General features: G+C 53.2%; 1 protein-coding gene across 1 annotated transcript; it reads left to right on the top strand.

Annotated features, from left to right (window-relative positions):
* SLC22A8 (solute carrier family 22 member 8) lies at positions 1246–22591 on the top strand. Its single transcript, XM_005699804.2, has 11 exons — positions 1246–1356; positions 2070–2429; positions 15076–15179; positions 15724–15878; positions 16607–16775; positions 19034–19157; positions 19355–19470; positions 20461–20675; positions 21592–21700; positions 21837–22040; positions 22119–22591. Exons 2-11 carry the CDS (start codon positions 2094–2096, stop codon positions 22216–22218), a joined length of 1632 nt encoding a protein of 543 aa, XP_005699861.2. The 5' UTR covers positions 1246–1356; positions 2070–2093; the 3' UTR covers positions 22219–22591.

The following is a 24084-nucleotide window of genomic DNA, read 5'->3' as shown; positions in this document are numbered from 1 at the left end:
AGGCAGGCAGGAGTGAAGCTGGAGGCCAGGCTAGGCGGCCGTGCTGAGGAGATGCAGACTTTGCAGAAATGTTGGCTCCAAGAGACAGAAGTGGGCTTAGAGTCACACTGCCCCTGCCCTGCCACTTCCTGGCTGGGGAACCCAGAACGAGTTACTTAACCTTTCTGTGCCTCCGTTTCCTAGAATAATGCTAGAATAGTAGTAGCAACAGGGCTGCCAGGAGGGTTAAATGAACTTCATGTTAAACACTGGAAAATGGGGGCTTGGATCAGGGTTTCTGATGAGGAAAGAGCTGGAAGAAGATACATCAGATCACCCACGGGGCTGGCTCTCAGGTGATTCTGGGCATTTGGGCTTGTTTTATTTCCTATAGTTTTTGCAAGAAACAGATGATTTTCTACATAATTATTTTAGTCACTCAATCAGATCCGACTCTTTGCAACCCCATGGACTCTGTCCATGGGGATTCTCCAGGCAAGAAGACTGGAGTGGATTACCATGCCCACCTCCAGGGGATCTTCCCAACCCAGGTATCGAACCCACGTCTCCCGCATTACAGGCAGATTCTGTACTGTCTGAGCCACCAGGGAAGCCCAGTTAAAATCATATTCAGAGGAAAAAAGAAAAAAAATACAGAACCCTAGGGACTGCAATTTGTCTTTAAAGGGAAACAGTTGATCAGAAGAAAAGCCCATCCAATGAGCATGGGGGTGGAAGGGGGGTAAGTATTCCCCAGGGTCTGAGATGCAGAATGGGCAGCCCTGACCGCCCCAGGAGCCCTAGGGGTGACAGCCCTGAGCCCTCGGGGCAGACACAGGTGACATTTCCTGCCCGGACGTACCCTGCCAAGAGGCACCAGGGAGGGGGAGCCAGTGCCCAGCGGCGTACTGTCCACTCACGGGCAGTAACACTTCTCTCATTGGCTCTTCTCAGTTCTGATTCTTCAGACCATCAGCTCAGAGAAGACCCTGGGCCCTCAGGACTCAAGCCAGACCCCCCAACCCCAGCCCCCAACCCCTCCCGCCCAGACCACCCAGGCTTCTGTCCTGCCAGCAGTCCCACTTGGCTCAGTCATGCCACCACCCCAGCCTCTACCGGGGCAGCCCTCTGAGGAAAGCTGGGCTTAGTGGGTCCACAGCACCCCCCTGCCGGTGTCATTAATCCCCAAAGAAAGTCAAACATTAGCCTGGGCAAACAGCTTACGCCTTATATAATCCCCCCTGGGGGAAGGCACAAACACAGCTTGTTGGAGCTGAACTGCCAAACCACAGCAGCTGCCAGATCTGGGACAGAGCAGGGCTCCAGCCACAGCGACCACCAGCCCCACCAGAGGGAGCAGCCAGGCTCAGCTACCAGGTGAGGAGGGACAGAGGCCCACCATGCCCCGGCCCCCAGGGACCCCGGGAAGACCAGGCCCTGCTTCCTCAGTGCATCTGGCCAAGTCCATTCAGCCCTTGGGACCTGCTCGGGTCCTTTCAGCTGCTCAGCTATGTGTGCCAGCCCCAGGAGACAGGCAAAAGCAAGAGGCACTGGGCTTGGGGAGACCTTCTCAACAGGCAACCTGGGTTCTGCCAACCCTGTGTGTCTGCTCAGGGCCATCAAGAACCCTTCCACTTACTCCTGACCTCCATCCTGGGTGGCCCACATCCAAGACCGAACCCCTTGGTCCCCATGGTGTAGCCTGCACTGCCCCATGCCTGCAGCAGGTGTGACCAGGCTGGCTGGACACACACTCCCACCCACAATTCCCACATGCACATCCGAGCTCACACAGTCATACCCTGACACTCCAGCCTCCCTGTGCCCATCTCTGCAGACACCACTCTGGACACACCCCACCCTTGCAACCCCATGTCTGTACATGCAGTCGGGGACGTCTTCACCCCCACATAACTCCACGGGTGCACACAGCTGAGCCCCATGTCCTTACAGACGTCCACATACACAAGCTCACACATGCACCTGGGCTCACCTTCCCACCTGTGCTTCCACACCCATCCACCTGCCCCCCCCCCCATCACCTCACATGCACACATCCCTCTCTCCGGCCTGGTGCCCCCCGCCCACAGCCCTGGCTCATCCTGCCCGGCACCATGACTTTTGCCGAGCTTGTGGACCGCGTGGCCAGCAACGGGCCGTTCCAGTTCCTGCACACTGTCCTGCTGGGCCTCCCCATCCTCGGCATGGCCAACCACAACCTGCTGCAGATCTTCACAGCCGCCACCCCCACCCACCACTGCCGCCCGCCACCCAACGCCTCTGCGGGGCCCTGGGTGCTCCCCATGGGCCAGAACGGGAAGCCTGAGATGTGCCTCCGTTTCGCATATCCATCCAACGCCAGCCTGCCCAATGACACCCAGGGCGCCACCGAGCCCTGCCTGGATGGCTGGACCTATGACGTCAGCTCCAGGGACTCCATCGTGGCTGAGGTATGACCGGAGGCCTGGCCTCTCCCTCCGCTGAGAGTCAGCACCACGCACTCATGGACAGGGGGGCAGGTGGGGGCCCCAGTCTCCCTAGGACCCAGGGACAGAGCTCTGGGCAGGCAGGGAGGAAGGACCTGGGTGCGGAGGACCAAAAGGTCCTATCTCTTCACATTCAGAGTATAAACAGCCCATTCTGTGCCAGGCATGGTGCCAAGCTCTGGGGACTCAAAAATGCACCGTCCCTGTTCCCACGGGGTCCACAGTCTAGCAGCGCTAACATCAATTAATGAGAGTGCCACCCAGGAAATGTCAGATTACAGCTTCAAAGTACTTAAGGCTGTGACCTGAGACTACAGCCCAGCCCTAGGCTGGGGGCAGGGACCGGGGGTAGGGGGAGCACTTCCCTACAGAAGGGACCCCGGGCTGAGATAAGAGAATCCAGCAAGAGTTAGCCAGGCAATGGGGGAAAGGAGGAAAATTCCGTCTTGGGCCAAGGCCCCAAGGTGGAACAGTGTGTGGAGCAGGGGGTGGATGGAGGGGAGGGTTGGAGCATACCTGAGCGGACCCAGAAAACATGCCCTCCACTCTCGCAGTCACTCGTGTGTGCCTCTCCATTCATTCACAGCTCATTTATCCACAGACTCTTTTACCTGCCATCTCCGGGAATTACAGAGTTAAATCAGGCTCTTCAGTGAACTGGAAACTATGGTCAGATGAAGAGAGGGGAATGGAAACTGGCATTTACTGAGGGTCTACAGCTAACCTGGCATATCTTAGTGCTTGCCCAACACTGTCTCCCACAATCTGATGCCTGCAATGATATTCTGTTGAAGGTGATTCTATCTCCTTTTTCAGATTTAAAAAAAAAAAAAAAAACAAGGCTCAGAGAAAGGAAGGGAAATTTCAGTGCCATAGAGGCGGTCAGCTTCAGAACTGGAATTTTAAAATGAAAAATGCATACTAGGCACAGGGAGGCAAGCATTTGTGGCAGCACAAAAATAGAGGAACCACAGGATTCTAGGGAGGCTTCCTGGAGGAGGTGGCACCTGAAGAGTGAGCAGAGGCCAATGTTTTCATTCTCCCCTTGGGGGCCATGAGACCCTTGAGGGCAAGAGCTTTCTTTTGTCCCATTAGAAGAGATGCATTTCCAAGTATTTACCTGGTGTTCATCCTGTGCTGGGCACATTATGAGCACAGGCTCCTGGAATCCCAGGAGGTGACATCTTAGTGAGGGAAGTATTGTTAGTTCCTTCAGTTCATAGACCAAGGATCTGAGGCTCAGCCAGGTTCAATGACTTTCCCAGGATCACATATGATTAGGACCTGGCAGAGAAGAGATTTGAACCCAGGGCCATCTTTGTTCAGAATCTATGATTGCTATTCATTTGTTTAGTGAATGTTTATTTCTATATAAAGCACTGACTGCGTGCAAGGCATTGTCCTAAGTGTGTCATAAATATTAACCCTTCTAACCTTCCTGTTAATGATAAGCCCATTGTTGCAATGGGGAAACCGAAGCACAGAGAGTTTAAGTAGCTTGTTCAAGGTCATAGCACTAGTAAGAGGCAGCTGCAGGGGGCTTCAGACCCTTCAGTGCAAGGCCCCTGACCCCAGGGCCGTGCTCCCAGCCACCACTTCTGCTGACTGTCATAGTCTCAGATACTTCCTCCCTGTCACACGCACTTTTTCTCCCTGGAACCAAGCACAGTGCCTGAAATACATCCAACCGACATGTATGGATAGCTACACGCATCAGACCGAGGATACAAACTCAAAGAACTCATGAGCCAGCCTGCCCTCCTTTAGCTCACCTCCAGTGCGGAGGCAGACCCATCCTTCAGGGTGACCAGAAGCCAGGTAGGGTTAGGCAAGCTTCCCAGGGCAGACGTTTTCAGCTGCTTTGCTGTATCCCCAGGAGCTGGAACAGTGCCTGGCACAGAGAGGTCCTCTGTGAAACAAATATTTGTGTAATGAATGGATACAAGATTTTATAAACTCAGGGTACTCCGGGAGCCTGGAGGAGGGCACAGAATCTGCCTGGAGGGGGAACCCAGGAGGGCTTGCTGGAGTCTGCAGCACCTGAGTGTGAAGGAGGGGTAGGGATTAGGGGGCGGGCTGAAGCAGGCAAGTGCATCCCAGGCAAAAGGAGCAATGTGCTTGGTGTCAAACACACAGTTACAGAAGCATAAAGAGAGCAAGACAGTCAGGACCACAAGAGACAAAGAAGGCTGGAGAGGCAGGCAGTGGGGTGTGGAGGCCATGGAAGGAGGAGGGCCTGGCTTGGATGCTGAGGCGAAGGTGCGGCCTCTGTCCCGAAGATAATGGGAACCGCTGAATGGTGTTAAGCAGGAGCGTGACCTGCTCAGATCACCTTCTAAGGGCAGTCACTCTGACCGCAGGGTGGACAGCAGCTTAGGGAGCGTTTTAGTCCAGCGGCTGGGAGACCCATGAGCCAGTTGCCTTTGGGACCCAGGACCATGACGACAGACATCAGGGATAGTTGGAATAAACACCAGGCAGGGTAGGGAGTCAGAATCTCTGGGACTTGGAACCTGAATGGCTATGAGGGTGAGGGACAAGTGTGGGCAGCGCATAGGAGTCGAAGATGTTCCGACACCTGTAAGTTAAGTTTCCGGGTGTATGGGCAGCTTGCTGTACCTCAAGCCAGAGCACAGAGCCTAGCTGAGGAAACAAAAAATCCTCCAGGGAGCAATGAAGTAATAGCCATGAAATAATACCCCTTACTCTGTGCTCGCCCCATGCCAGAAGGCGCTATGCACTTTGGTCATATGGACTGATTCAATCCTCACAACAACCCTCTGAGGTTATGTCATTTTGGGGGCTTCCCTTGGGGCTCAGCTGGTAAAGAATCTGCCTGCAATGCGCAAGACCTGGGTTTGATCCCTGGGTGGGGACGATCTCCTGGAGGAGGGAAAGGCTACCCACTCCAATATTCTGGCCTGGAGAATTCCATGGTCTATATAGTCCATGGGGTCGCACAGAGTTGGACACGACTGAGCAACTTTCACTTCACTTTGCCATTTTTGCAGAGGAGGAAAGCAAGGCACAGGTTACTGGCCCAAGGCACTACATCTGATAAATGCTGGAGGTGAGAGTCAAATGCAGGCAGCAGGACTCCAGAACCCCCTCTCCCCCTCCCCTACACCCTGCTCCTGGGGACTGCACCCCCCAACCACTGCACCCTGGGCTAGGTGCTAGGCAGTGCTCAGTGAGTGCTGGGTGAAGGCCATACCTGCAGGAGGGACTTAGACAGTGCTGACTGTTGGGAAGCCGCTTCCCCTCCAGGGGGCACACCTCGAGCTTCAGGGAGCCCAGCCAAGAGTAGACCTGGCAGGTCTTGTATTTAGTCAAGCATCAGCTCTCATCCATGCCAGCTGAGTTCCCAGTCACCCTTCTGGCAGTCAGAGCCATGTGAATCTACATCCCAACCCAGCACAGGGTTTCACCAGGGCTCACGGGTCTGCCCCTCTTCTCCTGGTCAGGCCCAGGCTCCCTGAGGATGCTCAGCCAGGAGACCCCACAATCAGGATCCCTGCCCAGTCAGTGGCCAGACCCAACCAAGTGCTGGTAGCAGCCCAGAGTGGTCAGACCCCTCTGACTTTTCTGTCTGTGGCTCAAGCCCGTGGCAAATCCATGCTCCACCTACTTGCGGTGGGATGGGGTTCTGGGCCCCCGCTGTGCGGAGGCACCTAGGGTTCACCCAGGGGTAGGTCTCTGGGGTGGAGGCCAGGCCTGGAGGTGCCAGCCCTGGGGGGAGGGCGGTCATGAGCAGTGTCTGCAGCCAGCTCGGTCCAAGTGACCCTGTTTAGAAGCACGGGGCCATCTCCCAGGTGGACAGCGCTTGACTGAGAGCCAGCGCCAAGCAACAGAGTTCACGTCCTGACTCTGCCATTCACTGGGGATGTTACAACCCCAGAAGTCTTGGTTTCCTCATCCGTAAAATGGGGTAAGAGAGTAATTGAACTTTAAAAGAGATAATGCAAGATCAGCGTTAGCGCAGGGCCCGGCGCCTGCCAGGCGCTTGACTAATGTTCACGGCCGCTGTTGCTGTTACAGTCGTTAATAGAGATGTCCTTAGAAGGAGCGGGTTAGTCCCCTTCGAAGAGTAAAATGGGAATCAGCTGTCACAGCTCTTCCAGGCTCACCCAGGCCCCCACCCTGCACAAACCTCCATGCAGGGCCCCTCTCCACACCCACAGCTGGGGCCCTGGTAAGTCATCTCCCTCCCCATCTCAGTCCCCTCATCTGTAGAATGGGATCATAAGGAGCTTCCCTGTGGAGGGGGCGAGGGTGGGAGGACCGCGCTGGGTCCAGTCAGGAGCACGGAGACTTTCCCTCCCCCGCTCTGATCCCATAAGCTCCCCTGGCAGAGGTGACCACACATTCCTTTCTCTGGGTTCAGCAGAGACCAGGTTGGAATTTTTCAGAAGGAGCTTTACTAGCACATTAAGAGGAAACAAAGGCCTTTCTTTGAAGTCTGGAGAGTGTGGGGCGTGTGGGTTGTGGTTTCTGGGTTCCCTGGACAGGAGCCATAGGCCACAGCTTTCACACCGCAGAACCCAGACCTGTGGGTGCCCAGCTCAGCCTGGGGGCTCCTGAAGGCCTGGGTCTGGTCTTGGATGGGCAGGCCCTCCCCTTTGAGGCCCCTGTGATTCCTCTCTGGGTCTGGAGTTTTCCTGTCCTCTCTCCGGGGCCACAGAAATTCTGTCGCCCACACAGGTCCCTGGAGGCCCCAAGTCAGCAGCTGGAGAAGCAGAGAAGCTGCTCAGTGGTCCCCCAGAAGTGGGTCTCCCTCTGTGAGGTTACCCTGCTGAGTCTCTGGTCTTCCTCCATCTCAACCTCCGAATCCCCAGGCTGCCCACAGCCCAGGCCACCTGTCCATCTCTTGTCTCCAGCTGAGCTCCTGCTTCACCCCTACTTGCTCGCCCCAGACCCTGCCCTGGGTACCCCTCCTATCATCTCCCCTGTCCTAGCCTCCAATCTGACTCCCGGGTAAAGATCAGGGGGCCCCACCCCAGCCACATGCCTGGGCCAGTCTGACACCCTCCATGGCAGCCCTCACCTAGGAAACTTTGATCCTAGGCAGGAGGAGCTCTGGAGCCATCCCATGGGCTCTCCAGGGTCACTGAGTGCTCCACGAGCACCTACTTGGTGCAGGGCCTGGGCTGGTACTTGCACTCTTTCTTTTGCAACCCTTCAAATCTTCTCTTGTGGCCACTGTGAATGGCAGGCGTCCCAGGTGGCGCAGCGGTGAAGAATCTGTCTGCCAATGCGGGAGGCGCAAGAGACTCGGGATCCCTGGGTCAGGAAATGGCAGCCCACTCCAGTACTGCCTGGAGAATCCCATGGACAGAGGAACCTGGTGGGCTACAGTCCATGGGGTCGCAAAGAGTCGGACACGACTGAGCGACCGAGCACTGTGGCTGTCACCCCTTTTTACAGAAGAATACACTGGGCTCAGATCAAAGAGGTGATTCTCACAGCCATGAGGGTGAAGTCAAGCCTTCACAGCAAGAGGGTCGGGGGTCCTGACTCCAGAATCCATGCCCTTTCTGTTGCATCGCATGTCCCTGTGAGCACAGGCTTTACAATGACCTGCGACAATAATAATAAAACAGCTATTCCATAGAGGGCCAACTGTTTGCCCCAGTATAGTACCTGGTCCTCTTCCTTCTTTATTTTCATTACAAGTCTGAGAAGTAAGTATTAGTATTACGCCCATTGGCTCAGACGGTAAAGAAGCTGCCCGCAATGAGGGAGGCTCAGGTTCGATCCCTGGGTCAAGAAGTTCCCCTGGAGAAGGGAATGGCAACGCACTCCAGTATTCTTGCCTGGAGAATCCCATGGACAGAGGACCCTGGCAGGGTACAGTTCACGGCGTCACAAAGAGTCGGACACGACTGAAGTGACTTAGCACACACACAGATAAGGGGACTGAGACGCAGAGAGGTTAAGTTAACTGGCCCAGGAGCACACAGCTACTAAGGAACAGAGCTGAAGACCCAAACCCTTCAGAGTCTTACCAGGTACCTGGCCCTCTGGCCCTTGTGTCCCAGGGTTGGTTCTATTAGAGGCCCAAGAGTAGATAGAGCCATAGCAATTCTCCCCACGTCTGAACTGGGTCTAAAGGGCCCCCAGTCTAGGGAAGTGTGTTCCCCCTGTCTTTTCTCTGGGGTAAGTGTAGACCAATGGCACCCCACTCCAGCACTCTTGCCTGGAAAATCCCATGGACGGAGGAGCCTGGAAAGCTGCAGTCCATGGGGTCGCTGAGGGTCGGACACGACTGAGCGACTTCACCTTCACTTTTCACTTTCACACATTGGAGGAGGAAATGGCAACCCACTCCAGTGTTCTTGCCTGGAGAATCTCAGGGACGGGGGAGCCTGGTGGGCTGCCATCTATGGGGTCGCACAGAGTTGGACACGACTGAAGCGACTTAGCAGCAGCAGCAAGTATGGACCATGTGTGTGGTCCCCTGGCAGAGTCAGTCCATACAGACCCAGCAGGAGCCCCATCCTTCCTTGATCGCCCATGGCTTGCCCTGACTTTTTTATTCCCCCGAAACCAACACACAGTTATTATCTCACGGTTTCCAAGGGTCAAAATCTGGGTCCAGCTTAACTGGATGCTCTGCGTGGGTCTCACAGGCTGCAGTCAAGACGTCAGTCAGACTGCATTTCTTTCCGAGCTTGGCCTCTTCTGAGGTCGCCCTGACCGTGGTTGTTTGCCCTGACCTTTTATGATTCGCCTCCTACTCTGTCCTCTGAGGGGCCTCCTGGCCCCTGGTTTTGCTGCCACTCCAGCTCCTGAGCCTGTCCCTCACCCTTTGAGCCTGAAGTTAGACCAGCGCACTTGGCTCTGGCCTCAGCCACCTCCCCAGCAAAGACTCTGACCCATCCCACGCTGGTGTCTTACAGTGGCCCATGGCCACAGCTCCCTGCACTGAGCCTTCCTCTGGCAGCTCGGGACTCGGAGCAAAGCACACACCAGGGAGCGGCGGTCAAGGGCACTAGCTAGGGGTCCACAGACCTGAGTGTGGGTCTCTGCCTTGAAATGAACCGAGCTGTACTTGGGCAAGTTGCTTACCCTCTGAGGCTCAGGTTCTTTGTCGATAAACTGGAGATAAGGATAATACCCACTTCATAGGATTAGTATGGCATCATTTGCAAAGCTTGCTTCTGAGCATAGTAAGCCCTCTGCTTTCCTTCCACCACCTTTCTGGTTATACATCACTCAGGAAGACATGGCAGTGGGCTTCCTGTTCTTCCCTTCCTAAACTCAGCTCCCTAAGGAGTAATCATTCCAAGAAAGGAAAAAGAAGGCCAAGAACGGTGGATATGATATTGGAAGCAAAATCTCTATGTGGAGCTGCCAAAAGCTGATAGGCAAGAGGCCAGCCCAGGCCATGCCAAGGGCTAGATAGAAGCTGGGTGTCAGCCCCCTCCAATTGCAAGTTACTGTTCATGCTCTGGGTCTCATCAGTAAAATAAGTATGTTGTTGTTGTTTAGTCAAGTAGTCACGTCCGACTCTTTTGTGACCCCATGAACTGGAGCCCCTCCATGGGATTTCCCAGACAGGAATTCTGGAGTGGGTTGCCGTTCCCTTCTCTAAGAGGTCTTCCCAACCCAGGGATCGAACCCACATCTCCTACATTGCAGGCGGATGCTTTAACCACTGAGGCACCAAGGCAGTCCCCGCTGATTAGTCCTTGGACAAATATTGACATTTTCTGTGCACCAACTACTCTGCTAGCTGCCAGGGATAAAGAGTCCTCCAACAAGACACCTCTGCCCTCGGCAAAGTTATGGCAGTACGTAGGCAGGCATCACACTGGGTGACCTGTGTCCTCTTAGAGGAGAGGACAGATGCATGGAAGAAGGAATGAGGACGCTGGGAGTCTGGATGTGCTTCTCAGACATTTGTCTGTTTCACAAGTATTTGCCGACTCCCTGCTTGTGTCAGGCACCCAGAAAAACATGTTCCCGGCACTCGGAGTTAGATGATCTTGACGTGTTTCAAAGGGCTGCCAACCTTGCTAAAATAAGGGAAGATAAGCACAAAAGCAGAGAGGAACACCAGAGCCTGAAGCTCCTGCAGAATCACTACTGTAACCCGGTTAAAACCGCAGAGCCCACACAGTACCAGAACCCTCCCTAGACACCCATTGGCCTACTCCTTGCACACCCCCTCACTTCCTCTTTACTCTTTTCCCTCTTCCACACTCCCATACACACACCTTGCAGGCCCTCTTTGCAGCCAGAATGAGCCCACTGGGTCTGCGGGCCCGTGCCAGCCACTCAGAGTCAGCTGGAGGACCCGGAGGCTTCGCCCTTCCCCAAACTCCCTCGCTTCCCGCGAAGAAAGTGAAAAGAGTTCCCTGGGGTGCGTGGTCCTTTCCCCACACTGTTTTACATCCAAAACATTTTCATGCAGCATTTCCAGCAAATGAGATTCTTCGCTTCATTACACAAGTAATTCGGGATGACTGGACCAAGGGTGCGTGTCGGGGATTAGCAGGAGATTAGGCCAAACAGGTGGGCAGGAGTCAGAGCTGGAGGGCTTCATAAATCTGTGTTAATAGAGCTTTCTGTTTAACCAGAGAGCAGGAGAAAGCCAGAGTTCTCTAGACAAGGCAGCAACCTGATTTGAGTTGTGTTTCAGAAAGCCCCCCTGGAAAGAATGAATAGGAAGGACTGAGGCCAAAGGCCATCAGAGGATCGTCCTGATAATCCTCTCTGGGCTCAGGTTCCTCAGCTGCCAGATGAAGATGACAGCAACTCTACATCCTAAGGTTCTTGTGATGACTGAAAAAACTAAGGCATGAAAAGACAGTGCCTGGTGTGGAGCAAGCCCTCAATACATGCTATTCTTTTTAAAATTTATTTTTTTGAAGTATAGTTGATTTACAATGTTGTGTTACCCATGGACAGAGGAGCCTCGTGGGCTTCAGTCCATAAAGTTGCAAAGAGTCCCACACGACTGAAGCGACTTAGCACATACAGCATGCACGTTAATTTCTGCTGTGCAGCAAAATGGCTCATTTCTCCATATATACATTCTTTTTCATATTTTTCCGTGGGGTTTATCCCAAGATATTGAATATACAGTGCTTTACAGTAGGACCTTGCTGTTTATCCCTTCTTTATATAATAATTTGCATCTGCTAATTGCAAACTCCCCATCCATCTCTTCCCCACCTCCCTCCACAACCACAAGTCTGTTCTCTGTGTCTATGAGTCTGCTTCTGTTTCGCAGACAACTTCATTTGTGTCAGATTTTAGATTCCACATATAAGTGATATCATATGGTATCTGTCTTTCTCTTTCTGATTTTTCACTGAGTGTGATCATGTCTAAGTTCATCTGTATTACTGCAAATGGCGTTGTTTCGTTCTTTTTTTACGGCTGAGTAGTATTCCTTGTATATGTATACTACATCTTCTTTATCCATCCATCAATGGGCATTTAGGTTGCTTCCGTGTTTTGGCTACTATGAATAGTGCTGCTATGAAGGGGTACATGTATCTTTTCGAATTACAGTTTTGTCCAGATAAATGCCCAGGAGTGGGATTGTTGAATCATGTGACAACTCTATTTTTAGCTTTTTGAGGAATCCTCATACTGTTTTCCATAGTGGCTGCACCAATTTAATTTCCCACCAGTGTGGTAGGAGATTTCCTTTTCTCCACAACCTTTCCAGCATTTGTTATTTGTAGACCTTTTAATGATGCATGCCTCATTGCAGTTTTGGTTTGCATTTCTCAATAATTAGCAATGTTGGAGCATCTTTTCATGTGCCTGTTGGCCAACTGGATGTCTTCTTTGGATCTTGTGGCCATTTTTCAATTGGATTGTTTGTGTTTTGTTATTGAGTTGTATGAGCTGTTCATATATTTTGGAAATGAAGTCCTTGTCAGTCTCATCATTTGCAAAATTTTATTCTAGTCCATAACCTATCTTTTAATTTCATGGCTGCAATCACCATCTGCAGTGATTTTGGAGCCCAAAAAAATAAAGTCTGACACTGTTTCCACTGTTTCCCCATCTATTTCCCATGCAATGATGGGACCGGATGCCATGATCTTTGTTTTCTGAATGTTGAGCTTTAAGCCAACTTTTTCACTCTCCTCTTTCACTTTCATCAAGAGGCTTTTTAGTTCCTCTTCACTTTCTGCCATAAGGGCGGTCTCATCTGCTTATCCAGTTATTGATATTTCTCCTGGCAATCTTGATTCCAGCTTGTGTTTCTTCCAGCCCAGCGTTTCTCATGATGCACTCTGCATACAACTTAAATTAAGCAGGGTGACAATATACAGCCTTGACATACTCCTTTTCCTATTTGGAACCAGTCTGTTGTTCCATGTCCAGTTCTAACTGTTGCTTCCTGACCTGCATACAGGTTTCTCAATCCAAAATCACTGCAGATGGTGATTGCAGCCATGAAATTAAAAGACGCTTGCTCCTTGGAAGGAAAGTTATGACCAACCTAGATAGCATATTCAAAAGCAGAGACATTACTTTGCCAACTAAGGTCCGTCTAGTCAAGGCTATGGTTTTTCCAGTGGTCATATATGGATGTGAGAGTTGGACTGTGAAGAAAGCTGAGCGCCGAAGAATTGATGCTTTTGAACTGTGGTGTTGGAGAAGACTCTTGAGAGTCTCTTGGACTGCAAGGAGATCCAACCAGTCCATTCTAAAGGAGATCAGCCCTGGCTGTTCTTTGGAGGGAATGATGCTAAAGCTGAAACTCCAGTACTTTGGCCACCTCATGCGAAGAGTTGACTCATTGGAAAAGACTCTGATGCTGGGAGGGATTAGGGGCAGGAGGAGAAGGGGATGACAGAGGATGAGATGGCTGGATGGCATCACCAACTCGATGAACGTGAGTCTGAGTGAACTCCGGGAGTTGGTGATGGACAGGGAGGCCTGGTGTGCTGCAATTCATGGGGTCGCAAAGAGTCAGACACGACTGAGCGACTGAACTGAGCTGATAAGCTATTTTTGCATTTTGTTTATGGTTTCCTTTGTCTTCCCTGGTGGCTCAGAGGTTAAAGCATCCGCCTGGAATGTGGGAGACCCGGGTTTGATCCCTGGGTTGGGAAGATCCCCTGGAGAAGGAAAAGGCAACCCACTCCAGTACTCTTGCCTGGAGAATCCCATGGAGGGAGAAGCCTGGTAGGCTACAGTCCATGGGGTCGCAAAGAGTCGGACATGACTGAGCGACTTCACTTTGCTGTGCGAAAGCTTGTAAATTACATTAGGTCCCATTACTTTTATTTCTATTAAATATTGACTTTTGTTCTTAATCCAAGCATAAGAGGGTGGTGTCTGCACTGAGATAGCAGTAGTGGAAATAGAAGAATCCAGATTCAAGAACTATTAAGGGATTTCCCTAGTGATCCAGTGGATAAGACTGTGCTTCCACTGCAGGGGCACAGGTTTGATTCCTTTCAGGGAACTAAGATCCCACATGCTGCTGGGGCAGACAGAAAAAAAAGAAGGAAATATTTAAAAAGTTAGAAACTGAAGGATCAAGCAATTGTAACATGGGAGAAAGTGAAGTCACTCAGTCGTGTCCGACTCTTAGCGACCCCATGGACTAAGTAGCCTACCAGGCTCCTCTGCCCATGGGATTTTCCAGGCAACAGTACTGGAGTGGGTTGCCATTTAGGAAGGAGTCAAAAAAGGCTGCCAATCACTGTGGTTCCAACCTTACAGGGAGCGGGTAACAAGTGTCATTGACGCTACCTTCCAGATAGAGATTTCAAGTAGACAGCTAAATGTTGGGTCTCAAGGGCAGAAGAAAGTTTGGGCTAAAGAGAGGGATTTGGAGTCTTCACCATAAAATAGTCATTGAAATCACAGAAGCAGATGATATTTCCTCAGAAAGTGAATAAAAAGAGGAAGATCCAAGAGGAGCCCTGGGGAACCCTCAAGGGATAGAGAGAAAGGAGACCACAGAGGGAGATAAAGAAGGAAGACCAGAGGGAGGGAGAGGTCAGCGGGGTCAGGGGCTGCCAAAGGGAAGTCAGGTCGGGACCCAGAAGGTTCCGCTGGGTTTGGGGAGCAGAGTTTCAGTGGCATGGTGGGGACAGACTTGGGAAATGAGTGGGACATGAGGACGGGTAACAGCAAGGGGGGTTCCTTGTTCCTGAGATTTGGCTTTGAAGGGAAGAGAGAAATGGAGTGAACGTGGAAGGGAAGAGGGCTCTAAGATGGAGAGACTGGAGCACATGCAAATGCAGGTGGGGAGGAGTCTGGAGAGGCAGAGAGAGAAAGAGAGATGAAGGTGTGGGCTGGAGGAACGTCCCCTGGAGAAGAGACGGTGCAGGCAGAGGGACCCGCCTTGAGTGTGAGAGGCTGGGGAGCAGACATACAGGGAGCCACTGGACTCAGCTGAGGCTGCGGAGCTTGAGAACAGACCTGGGTGTGTGACAGCTGAACTGAGCAGAAGGGCCCCGTTCTCCTTTCGCAGCCACAGGGCAGGGACCCAAGGAGCCCCGGGCCAGGCCGAAGGGGATTAAGCTAGGGGAAGCCAAGCAAGGGCGCTGGGACAGCAAGCACACACGCGGGGCCCAGGCTGAGCGGGCTGGACTGAGCTGCCTGGCCCTCTCTCTCTCCCGTCTAGTGGGACCTGGTGTGCAACTCCAACAAACTGAAGGAGCTGGCCCAGTCTATCTTCATGGCGGGCATACTGATTGGCGGGCTCATGCTAGGAGCCCTGTCTGACAGGTGAGATGCGGGGGCCCTGCAGTGGGGTCCCAACGCATGGAGACCCACTCACCCCCTCTCTGTACCCCCCATGCACTCCCAAAGAGGCAAAGAGCTGGGGGAGGTGGGCAAGAGGGCCCCTGCTGTGCAGCCAGCCCCTTCCAGGGCCACTGCCTACCCTCTGCCCTCAAACCTCTACAACTTGAGTCTTCCAGCCTCCCCAGAGCTGGGGCCCCAGCCTCAAGGTGTCCAGACACAGTAGCCGCTGTGTGGCCGTGGAGGTGGACAGATGAATGGCTTGGAGAGGAGTGGTCCTTTGAACCCTGTTCAGGCAACTAAGCTGGGGGTAGAGGAGATCACTCATTAACTCAAACATCTAACTGCAAACTTGTCAACAAAAATAGCAATTACCAGCAAGGCTCTGTCCCGGGAGGGAGTTACATGCCCTGCCTGGCCCTTTGGGAGGTGGAGGGATGGGGTCCAGCCCTTTGCCCTGAGGCCTGCAGAGTCACTCTCCTTGGCTGGCTCACAGCCGCTAACATCCCTCTTCTTCTTCGAGCTGCAGGTTTGGCCGCAAGCCCATCCTGACCTGCAGCTACCTGCTGCTGGCGGCCAGCGGCTCAGGCGCAGCCTTCAGCCCCACCTTCCCCACCTATGCAGTCTTCCGCTTCCTGTGTGGCTTCGGCATCTCAGGCATTACCCTGAGCACCGTCATCTTGAGTGAGCCACAGGGGGAAGGGGCAGGGAACAAGAATTTGGGAAGCAGCCAGCCTGAAGCTGAGAGTGGGGTCTGGGCCCGGCTCAGCCACAGGCACCAGGTGGCCTTGGTCAAGCCAGGCACTACCCCTCTCAGGACCCCAGAGGCCCACTCTGAACAAAACAAGCATAATAGCAGCAGCTTCCAGTACTGAGGACTTACCCTGGCCTGGCACCTGCCAGGTACATGGTCTCATTCAGTCCACACACACAAGTAGATTAGAAACAAGGGAACTCGTCTGCTGCTGGGGAGGCAGTCAAGAATGTGGGCTTAGTGGGACTTCCCTGGTGGTCCAGTGGTTAGGAAGCCACCTTGCCATGCAGGGGACATGGGTTCCATCCCTGCTCAGGGAACTAAGATCCCGCATGCCTTGGAACTACTGAGCCCAGTGCTCTGGAGCCCAAGCACGACAACTAGAGAGCCTGCACGCCTCAAGGAAGATCCCATGTGCTGCCACCAAGACCTAACACAGTCAAATTAAAAACAAAAATGCGGGCTTGGAAATCAGACAAACCTACATTTGAGTCCTGCCTCTTGAGCCTCAGTCATAGCATCTCTAAGATGGGGGCGATGAAACTTTAGGGTCAGGGTCAGATCCAGCGGCCAGTAAGGGACAGGAACTGATACCCCTTCTCTGGAGATGCCCAGGACCCACAAGGGTCTTAACCGGGTCCTTGGGCTCCTCCTGCAGATGTCGAGTGGGTGTCCACCCGGATGCGGGCCATCAAGTCGATTCTGGTCGGTTACTTCTACACCTTTGGACAGTTCATTCTGCCTGGCCTGGCCTATGCCATTCCCCAGTGGCGCTGGCTCCAGCTAACCGTGTCCATTCCCTTCTTCGCCTTCTTCCTGTTGTCCTGGTATGTGGCCCCTCTTCTTCAGCGCCCCTCCTTGAGCCTGCTGGGATCAAATAGGAGGAGCTCATGCCTGACCAGGCTGGCTGATTCTGTCTGTCCTGAGACACCCTGAGACGGTCAGGAAGGGGGTTCCTTGGAGGAGGAACTGCTCACAGAGGTGTGCCTCTGGAGGGAGTGCCCGGGGTGGAGGGGGCAGACACAGGGCAGTAGAAAACGAGCGTAAGTTGATGTGGTTGGAAGAGGGGCAGGCCAGAAAGCAGAGAGGCCTCAGCTTCACATGGAGGAACAGAGAATGCCTTTGAAGATGCCTGGGGTGCTGAAAGGCCTGACCAAACTTTTGTTTGTGACACAGTCACACAGAAGGACACACTCACCCGGCGGGGGAGGAGGGATGAGAGACAGGGGGAGGTGACTGTGTGGGAAGATGGGGCTTGGGGCATTTTGAAGGAAAAAGTCCGTAGAGTCTGGGGACTCCTGGATTTGAGGTATAAAGGAAAGCTGGAACTTCCCTGGCAGTCCACTGGGTAAGATTCTGTGCTTCCACTGCAGGGGGCACGGGTTCCATCCCTGGTTGGGGAAGTTCCACATGCTGAACAGTGTGGCCAAAAAAAGGAAAAGAAAGCTCCAACTTGAGAACCTGGGAAGATCAAGGTGTCTGATTCAATGATGAAGATAGGAAACCAAATTGTGGGTGGTAGTTGATAGCAGGGCCCAAAGCATAGGAAATATTGAACAAACTCAGGAGCAGAAATGAAGTCTTGGAGAACCCTTTATCTAGCACTTACTATATGTGAGGCCCTGTTCTGGGCATCAGTCCACATCATCCTGATGCTTACAGCGTCTATGTGTGAAGGGTGCATCAGTATTCTCATTTTACAGATGAGTAAACAGAGGCTCAATGAGGTGAAGCAATCTCTGAAGGTTGCACAAAAAGACACAGGACTGGAATGGGGCCTCCATTTGAATATGAAAATAAGCTCGCAGGCAGATGGACAATCTTTGCAGTGAGAAAGACAGTTGGAGGGTCTGGGGTGAAGCTGGGCATGTCCACAGCCTAGGATGGGAGCTGAGAGTCAGGAGGCAAAATAAGGGTCAGCAGGCTCCTTCGCTGTGTGACTTGAGACAAGCTTCACCCATTCTAAGCCTCAAGATTTTCCTAGGCAAAGTGGAGATACTAATGCCTCTCACCCAGAGCCTGGTCCACAGAAAGGTTCACTAATTGTCTTTATTTTCCGGAAGAGGAGGATGGAATCTAGACCCTGGCTATGGGGTTCGGGAGGAAGTCATGGATCATTCTGGTAGGTGCAGGCTGAGAAGACTATCAGGGCAGGAACAAGACCACATGACCAGAAGGGCAGGTAGCAATGGGCCCAGTAGGCTGCCACTACCAGCTGGACCAAAGGTCTGAGGCCAAGAGACCAGTGTCCACTCCCCAGAGGGTCTCACTGGAGCCAGGTCCTGGGTGCCTGTGGGGGCCACAGCCAGAGCAGACCCCACCTGGGATCAGACTTTTCCAAGCATCCCTCCTGTCTCCCCACACCTCTGCCTCCTGCATTTCTCTTCATCTTAGTGATCCTCGGGGATGGTTCAGAATGAACTCACCCAAAAGGACACCCCAGGGGTGAGGGAGAGTGAGGTTGGCCATACACTTGCCAACCCGAAGCTCCCCTGCTGCTCTTGCAAACCCCCTGCACCCAGCAGAGTTGGCCTTTTGCAGGGAGAATCAAAGAGTACTTGGACCCACTCCCTGGACCACAACCCTGAGCTTAGCACTTAACCCCCTTCCTAAGATGCCCTGGGGCTGTAGCTCTGCCCCAACCTTCTCCTAGGACCTGGAATTTGGCCCAAGGAAGGCTGGGTGCGTGAACGTGCAAGACCCTCTAGACGTCCAGTCTCAAAAGTGCCATCCCTTCCCCAGGCCCCACCTGCCTTGGCCTAGGACTCAAGGGTCCTAGCTCAGAAAGACACCCAAGGACAGCAAACAACCCAAGTTGCAAGGGGGGTGGGAGGGTGTGTAGGGGAAAGGCTCTTCTGGAAAGGGAAGAAGAGATCTCTGGAATTTGTGTTGGCTACAGGCAGCCCAGGTGCAAAGCTTGGCCAAGTTTAAATTCCATGAAATCTGTAGTAAGGCAACTCAGGTTTCTGGGCCTCCTTCCTTGCCCTTGACTCTGGCGCATAATCTCTTTCCAGCCTCTCAAGAGAGCTTCTGGCGTTGGGAGGTTGGGGGCGGGGAGACACTGTGACTTGCTTCTGGCCCTCAGGTGGCAGCCAGAGTCCATCCGCTGGATGGTCCTGTCTGGAAGATCCTCCAAGGCCCTGAAGACACTCCGGCAGGTGGCAGCCTTCAATGGGAAGAAGGAGGAAGGACAGAAGCTCAGCCTGGAGGTAGAGGCTGAGGGGGAACCCAGGCTCCGCTACTGAGCTAGCCCCTTCCTCTTGCCTCCATTTCCTCTGCCCACAAGCCTACTTCTGATGAGCTAAGCAAGCTTCTTTAAAGCCACCAGGCCTGCACTGCCCTTTCTTCTTCCTGCTGCCCACCAGCTGGTCACTAATGGCACCCCTCCCCTTCCTCTGCCCCCAAGGAGATCAAACTCAACACGCAGAAAGAAGTGGCCTTGGCCAAGGCCAAGCGCAGCGTAGCTGACCTGTTCCGGACACCCATCCTGCGCCGAATGACCTTCTGTCTTTCCCTGGCCTGGTAACCCACCACCCCTCCCTGCCCACACCCCAGCACCTCTGCCGAGCAGGCATCATGAACAAGGCCTCTGACAGGCTCACCTACAGACAAGGCCTGAATACCTGCAAGAAGAGTAGAGGTATCCCCTCCTTGGGGCTGCCCCAGCCCAGCCTCAGCCCCAGAAATCTCTCGCATCCCTGCCATCAGGTCCAGCCATCAGGGTCTGCTTTCCCCTGGAGTCACACCCACCTCACCCACAAGGCAGGTGCTCCAAACCCCTTCACCAGCTCATATCTCACAATGTGAGCTGTGCCTCTGTGTTCTTGCCCCCAACCCCCAACTGGTCCAGCTCTGCTCTCTGGGACCCCACAGAACAAGGCTGGATCTCAAGGCTGCAAGATTTAACAACAGAAATCATGTTTCTCCTGAATCTTCTCTTTTGCCCACCATCCCACCACGCCTTCAAAGCCCTTTCTGCAGCCTGGTTCTGAGTCCCTTCTCCATCCTGGCCATCGCCACGTGGAAAGGATTCACTGTGTCCAGGAATGCTTCCCCTAAAAGAGGATGCCCACAGCTCTGAGAGGGAGACAGGAGGCATCTCACTCATGAGCACAGCCCTGGGGACGTTCTCCTCCCCCATTCTGAGTGCTAGACCATTACCCAACCAAAACAGATCATTTGCTGCCTCCTTTGGTCTCCAAGAGTCCCCCCCTCCCCCCACCCCGCCCCCCCACTCTGCCAGGATCAATATTCTCTGGAGTAAATTATATGGCCCTTGTCGCCCTACTTTAACCCACACCCATGTCAGACATAACCAATCAATCCCAGCACGCTCTCACTGAGCCCAGACGGATCTCAGAAGCCTCAAAATGGCACTGAAGCAGACCCTACCAATTCATTGCAACTGGGACAAGAAAGGAAACTCTTTATCATCCTGTTGACCCTACGAGCGGTATGGGGAGAGGCCCCCAGCTGGCTGTGGGTCATAACCGATCGCTCTCCGCCCCTCAGGTTTTCCACCGGCTTTGCCTACTACAGTTTGGCTATGGGCGTGGAGGAATTTGGAGTTAACCTCTACATCCTCCAGCTCATCTTTGGAGGGGTCGACGTCCCAGCCAAGTTCATCACCATGCTGGCCATAAGCTATCTGGGCCGGCACACCACCGAGGCTGCTCTTCTGCTCCTGGCAGGAGGGTGCATCCTGTCTCTCATCTTTGTGCCTGCAGGTGAGACGCTGCCACTACCCCCAGAACCCTCTGAGAGAGGCTGGCCTACATCTGCGGGCCTCGCAGGCTGGGAGTAAGGTTCCAGGGACTCCAGTTCTGAGGGATCTGCCTCTCTCTTACCTTCAGCAGCGCCCTGTGCTCTCTGGGGCCCAGGTTTCTCATCTAGAAAGTAACTCAGGTGGGCTAGATGCTATCAAAGGTCCTTTCCAGACCTGACTCAGACAGGGCAGAGTACGGTGGTGTCTGCACTGCGTGAGGAGTTGCATGGCCTGAGTGACTTGGTTGCAGAAAACGAGCTTGGATGGGGAAACGTCAGAGCCCAGTGACCAAGAAACACTCTGCAGCCTACTTCACTATGACCTTGGAAAAGCCAATTTTACTTTATATTGATGTTTATGTGTGGTGGGGGTGGGGAGGGGGTTCCCAGGTGGAGCTTGTGGTAAAGAACCTGTCTGCCGATGTAGGAGACGTAAGAGACACAGGTTCGATCCCTGGGTCGGGAAGATCCCCTGGAGGAGAGCATGGTAACTCACTCCAGTATTCTTGCTTGGAGAATCCCAGGGACAGAGGAGCCTGATGGGTTACAGTCTATGGGGTTACAAAGAGTCAAAGATGACTGAAGCTACTTAGCACAGATGCACGCACGGGTTAATACACCAACATTTTCCCAAAGGAACTGGACTAAAAAGATGCAATAAACTATGAAAACAGGGAATCGGAGTCAGGGAAAGACCCAAAGGCAGCAGGACAGAAGCCCACACAGCCCTGAGAATAGCAGAGGGGCTACTAGTTGGATTTAAGTTTGGATCTGAGCTTCCCAGCAACCAAAACTAAAAGAGAGAGGAGGTCTCCAAGGAGTGAGAACACCTGGGGACTCCTGAGCCCCAAGATTCACCTTGTTTTCTTTCCTCTGCAGACTTGATGACCCTGAGGACAGTACTGGCTGTGTTTGGGAAGGGATGCTTATCAGGCTCCTTCAGCTGCCTCTTCCTCTTCACGAGCGAGCTATACCCCACAGTCACTCGGTAGGTCCTGGGCATGGGGCCGGCCCAGCCAAAGGATACAGGGGCAGGTGGAATTGTGGACCTGATCCAGGGGTCCCAGAGCCGCTCTCTGAGAATGTATGCACAGGCTGTCAACCTCTGCTGTGAACTCTCCCAGGCAAACAGGTATGGGCATAAGTAATATGTGGGCCCGTGTGGGAAGCATGACAGCCCCCCTGGTGAAAATCACGGCGGAGCTGAAACCCTTCATCCCCAACGTCATCTTTGGGAGCATCGCCCTCCTGGGAGGCAGTGCAGCCCTCTTCCTGCCTGAGACACTCAATCGGCCCTTGCCAGAGACTGTTGAGGACGTGGAAAACTGGTCAGTCCCCTGCCTCTGGCCCCAGAAGTCCTCCTCCACAGGGAAGCCCAGGGCTTTTCCTGAGTTCTCTTTCCCTAGGTCCCTGCGGGCAAAGGAATCAAAGCAGGAGCCAGAGGCAGAAAAGGCATCTCAGAGGATCCCTCTGCAGCCTCATGAGCCAGGCCTGGGCCCCAGCTGAAGGCAACAGACCCTCGTTTCCCTGCCCTCCACAAACAAATCCCAGCCAGGTCCTTGCCTGTCTCTGGGCTCTGAGGAAACCTTGGGGAGAGCCTGGGCACATCCATGCTCCTAGGACATAGTCTTTTGAGACCTTGCAGGAGTCATCTCCACCACCACCAGAGCCCCCTCCCCAGCCCGGGCCAGTTCAAAGGTTTGGCCACAGGCCTTTGCACACCCCACCTTGCCCTCACCCTCTCCACAGCCCAGACCCTGCCATTCTGTCCAGCCCTTCCCCACTGGCCACTTCCCTCATTGTTTCCACCCCCTTCCCCTTCTTGTGCCCACCCCTTTCTTCAACAAGAGGTTTCAATAAATGGCAATGAAGAATTCAAGCCCTGCTGCTCAGGAACGGGGGTGAGAAGGGGGGAAGGCCCCGCTGTGGACATGTGAGCATGCGATTCTGTTCATCCACACTGGCAGGTACATGCCAGATACATGCGGGTGAGGGTATATATGTGCGTGTGAGCTGGGCTGATGTGAACATGTGCGAGTAGTTTGAGCATACTGAGGTGTGTATACACCAAGCTGTATTAGTCTATTCTGATGGCTGTAACAACACGCCACAGACCAGATCCTTGAAACAATTTCTTCCTCACAGTCCTGGAGGCTGGAAAGTCCAAGATCAAGGTGCTGGCAGGCTCAGTTCCTGGTGTCCATGCCAGTGTGATGGACAGAGGCACATGCCTCCTGGTGGGGGCCTCCTTCTTGGCTTGCGGATAATCAGATACCTTCTCACTGTGTCCTCACATGGCAGAACAAGGAGAGATAGAGCAAGCTTTCTGGTTTCTCTCCTTCAAAGGGCACTAATCCCACCATGAGGGTCCTAGCCCCATGACCTCATCTAAACCTAATTACCTCGCAAAGATCCCACCTCCTAGTACAGCCACCTTGTTGTTCAGTCACTAAGTCATGTCTGATTATTTGCAACGCCATGGACTGCAGCACACAAGGCTTCCCTGTCCTTCACTATCTCCCAAACTCATGCCATGGAGTCAATGATGCCATCCAACCATCTCATTTTCTATCACCCCTTTCTCCTCCTGCCCTCAATCTTTCCCAGCATCAGTGTCTTTCCCAGTGAATCAGCTCTTCCCACGAGGTTGACAAAGGATTGGAGCTTCAGCTTCAGCATCAGTCCTTCCAATGATTATTCAGTGTTGATTTCCTTTAGGATTGACTGGTTTGATCTCCTTGCTGTCCAAGGGACTCTCAAGAGTCTTCTCCAGCACCACAGTTCAAAAGCATCAGTTCTTTGGAGTTCAGCCTTCTTCATGGTCCAACACTCACATCCGTACATGACTACTGGAAAAAGCATAGCTTTGACTATATGGACCTTTGTCAGCACCACCACATTAGGGGTCACAAAACAGTCTATGGCAAAGCTTGTCCTTGGAAATACCACGTGCGTATCTACATGTCCCATTAGGCAGGTGATCACTCGAGTGAACAAGCCCAGAGTGCCTGCAGACAGAAGCCAGGGCTCCCACAATCATGACCTTCAGCCCGACCACTCCAAGTCTCTGATCCAAGTCCCAGCCCTGCACACACCAGGTGTCTTTGTCTCCTATTTAACCAAGAAAACTGCAGCCGTAACAATACAGTTGATGTCTGCCACCACGTTTCCCAAGTTTGTCCCAAGCACAGCAGAAAATCCAGTCTTCTCATTGGGGCCCTGTGTCCAGCCTCTCCCACCAGCAGCCATCTGCTTTCCCTTGGGCCCTTTCTCTCTCTCCTGGCTCCTTCCCATCACGCTAAATAAACCAAGCCTGTCCCTGTCCTATCTAAAAACAAGCCAACCCACCAACCTTCCTTGGATGCCATTTCT

The sequence above is a fragment of the Capra hircus genome, chromosome 29 (assembly GCF_001704415.2).
Source record: "Capra hircus breed San Clemente chromosome 29, ASM170441v1, whole genome shotgun sequence".
Taxonomy (NCBI): Eukaryota; Metazoa; Chordata; class Mammalia; order Artiodactyla; family Bovidae; genus Capra; species Capra hircus.
This window is presented reverse-complemented; position numbering and strand designations above follow the sequence as displayed.

Excerpts from the sequence above, each read along its gene's own strand:
- SLC22A8 (XM_005699804.2), top strand. The coding sequence starts at position 2,094 with ATGACTTTTGCCGAGCTTGTGGACCGCGTGGCCAGCAACGGGCCGTTC. Across the intron at positions 16,776-19,033 it reads GCCTTCTTCCTGTTGTCCTG|GTGGCAGCCAGAGTCCATCC; the intron begins GTATGTGGCCCC and ends TCTGGCCCTCAG. Across the intron at positions 19,158-19,354 it reads GACAGAAGCTCAGCCTGGAG|GAGATCAAACTCAACACGCA; the intron begins GTAGAGGCTGAG and ends TCTGCCCCCAAG.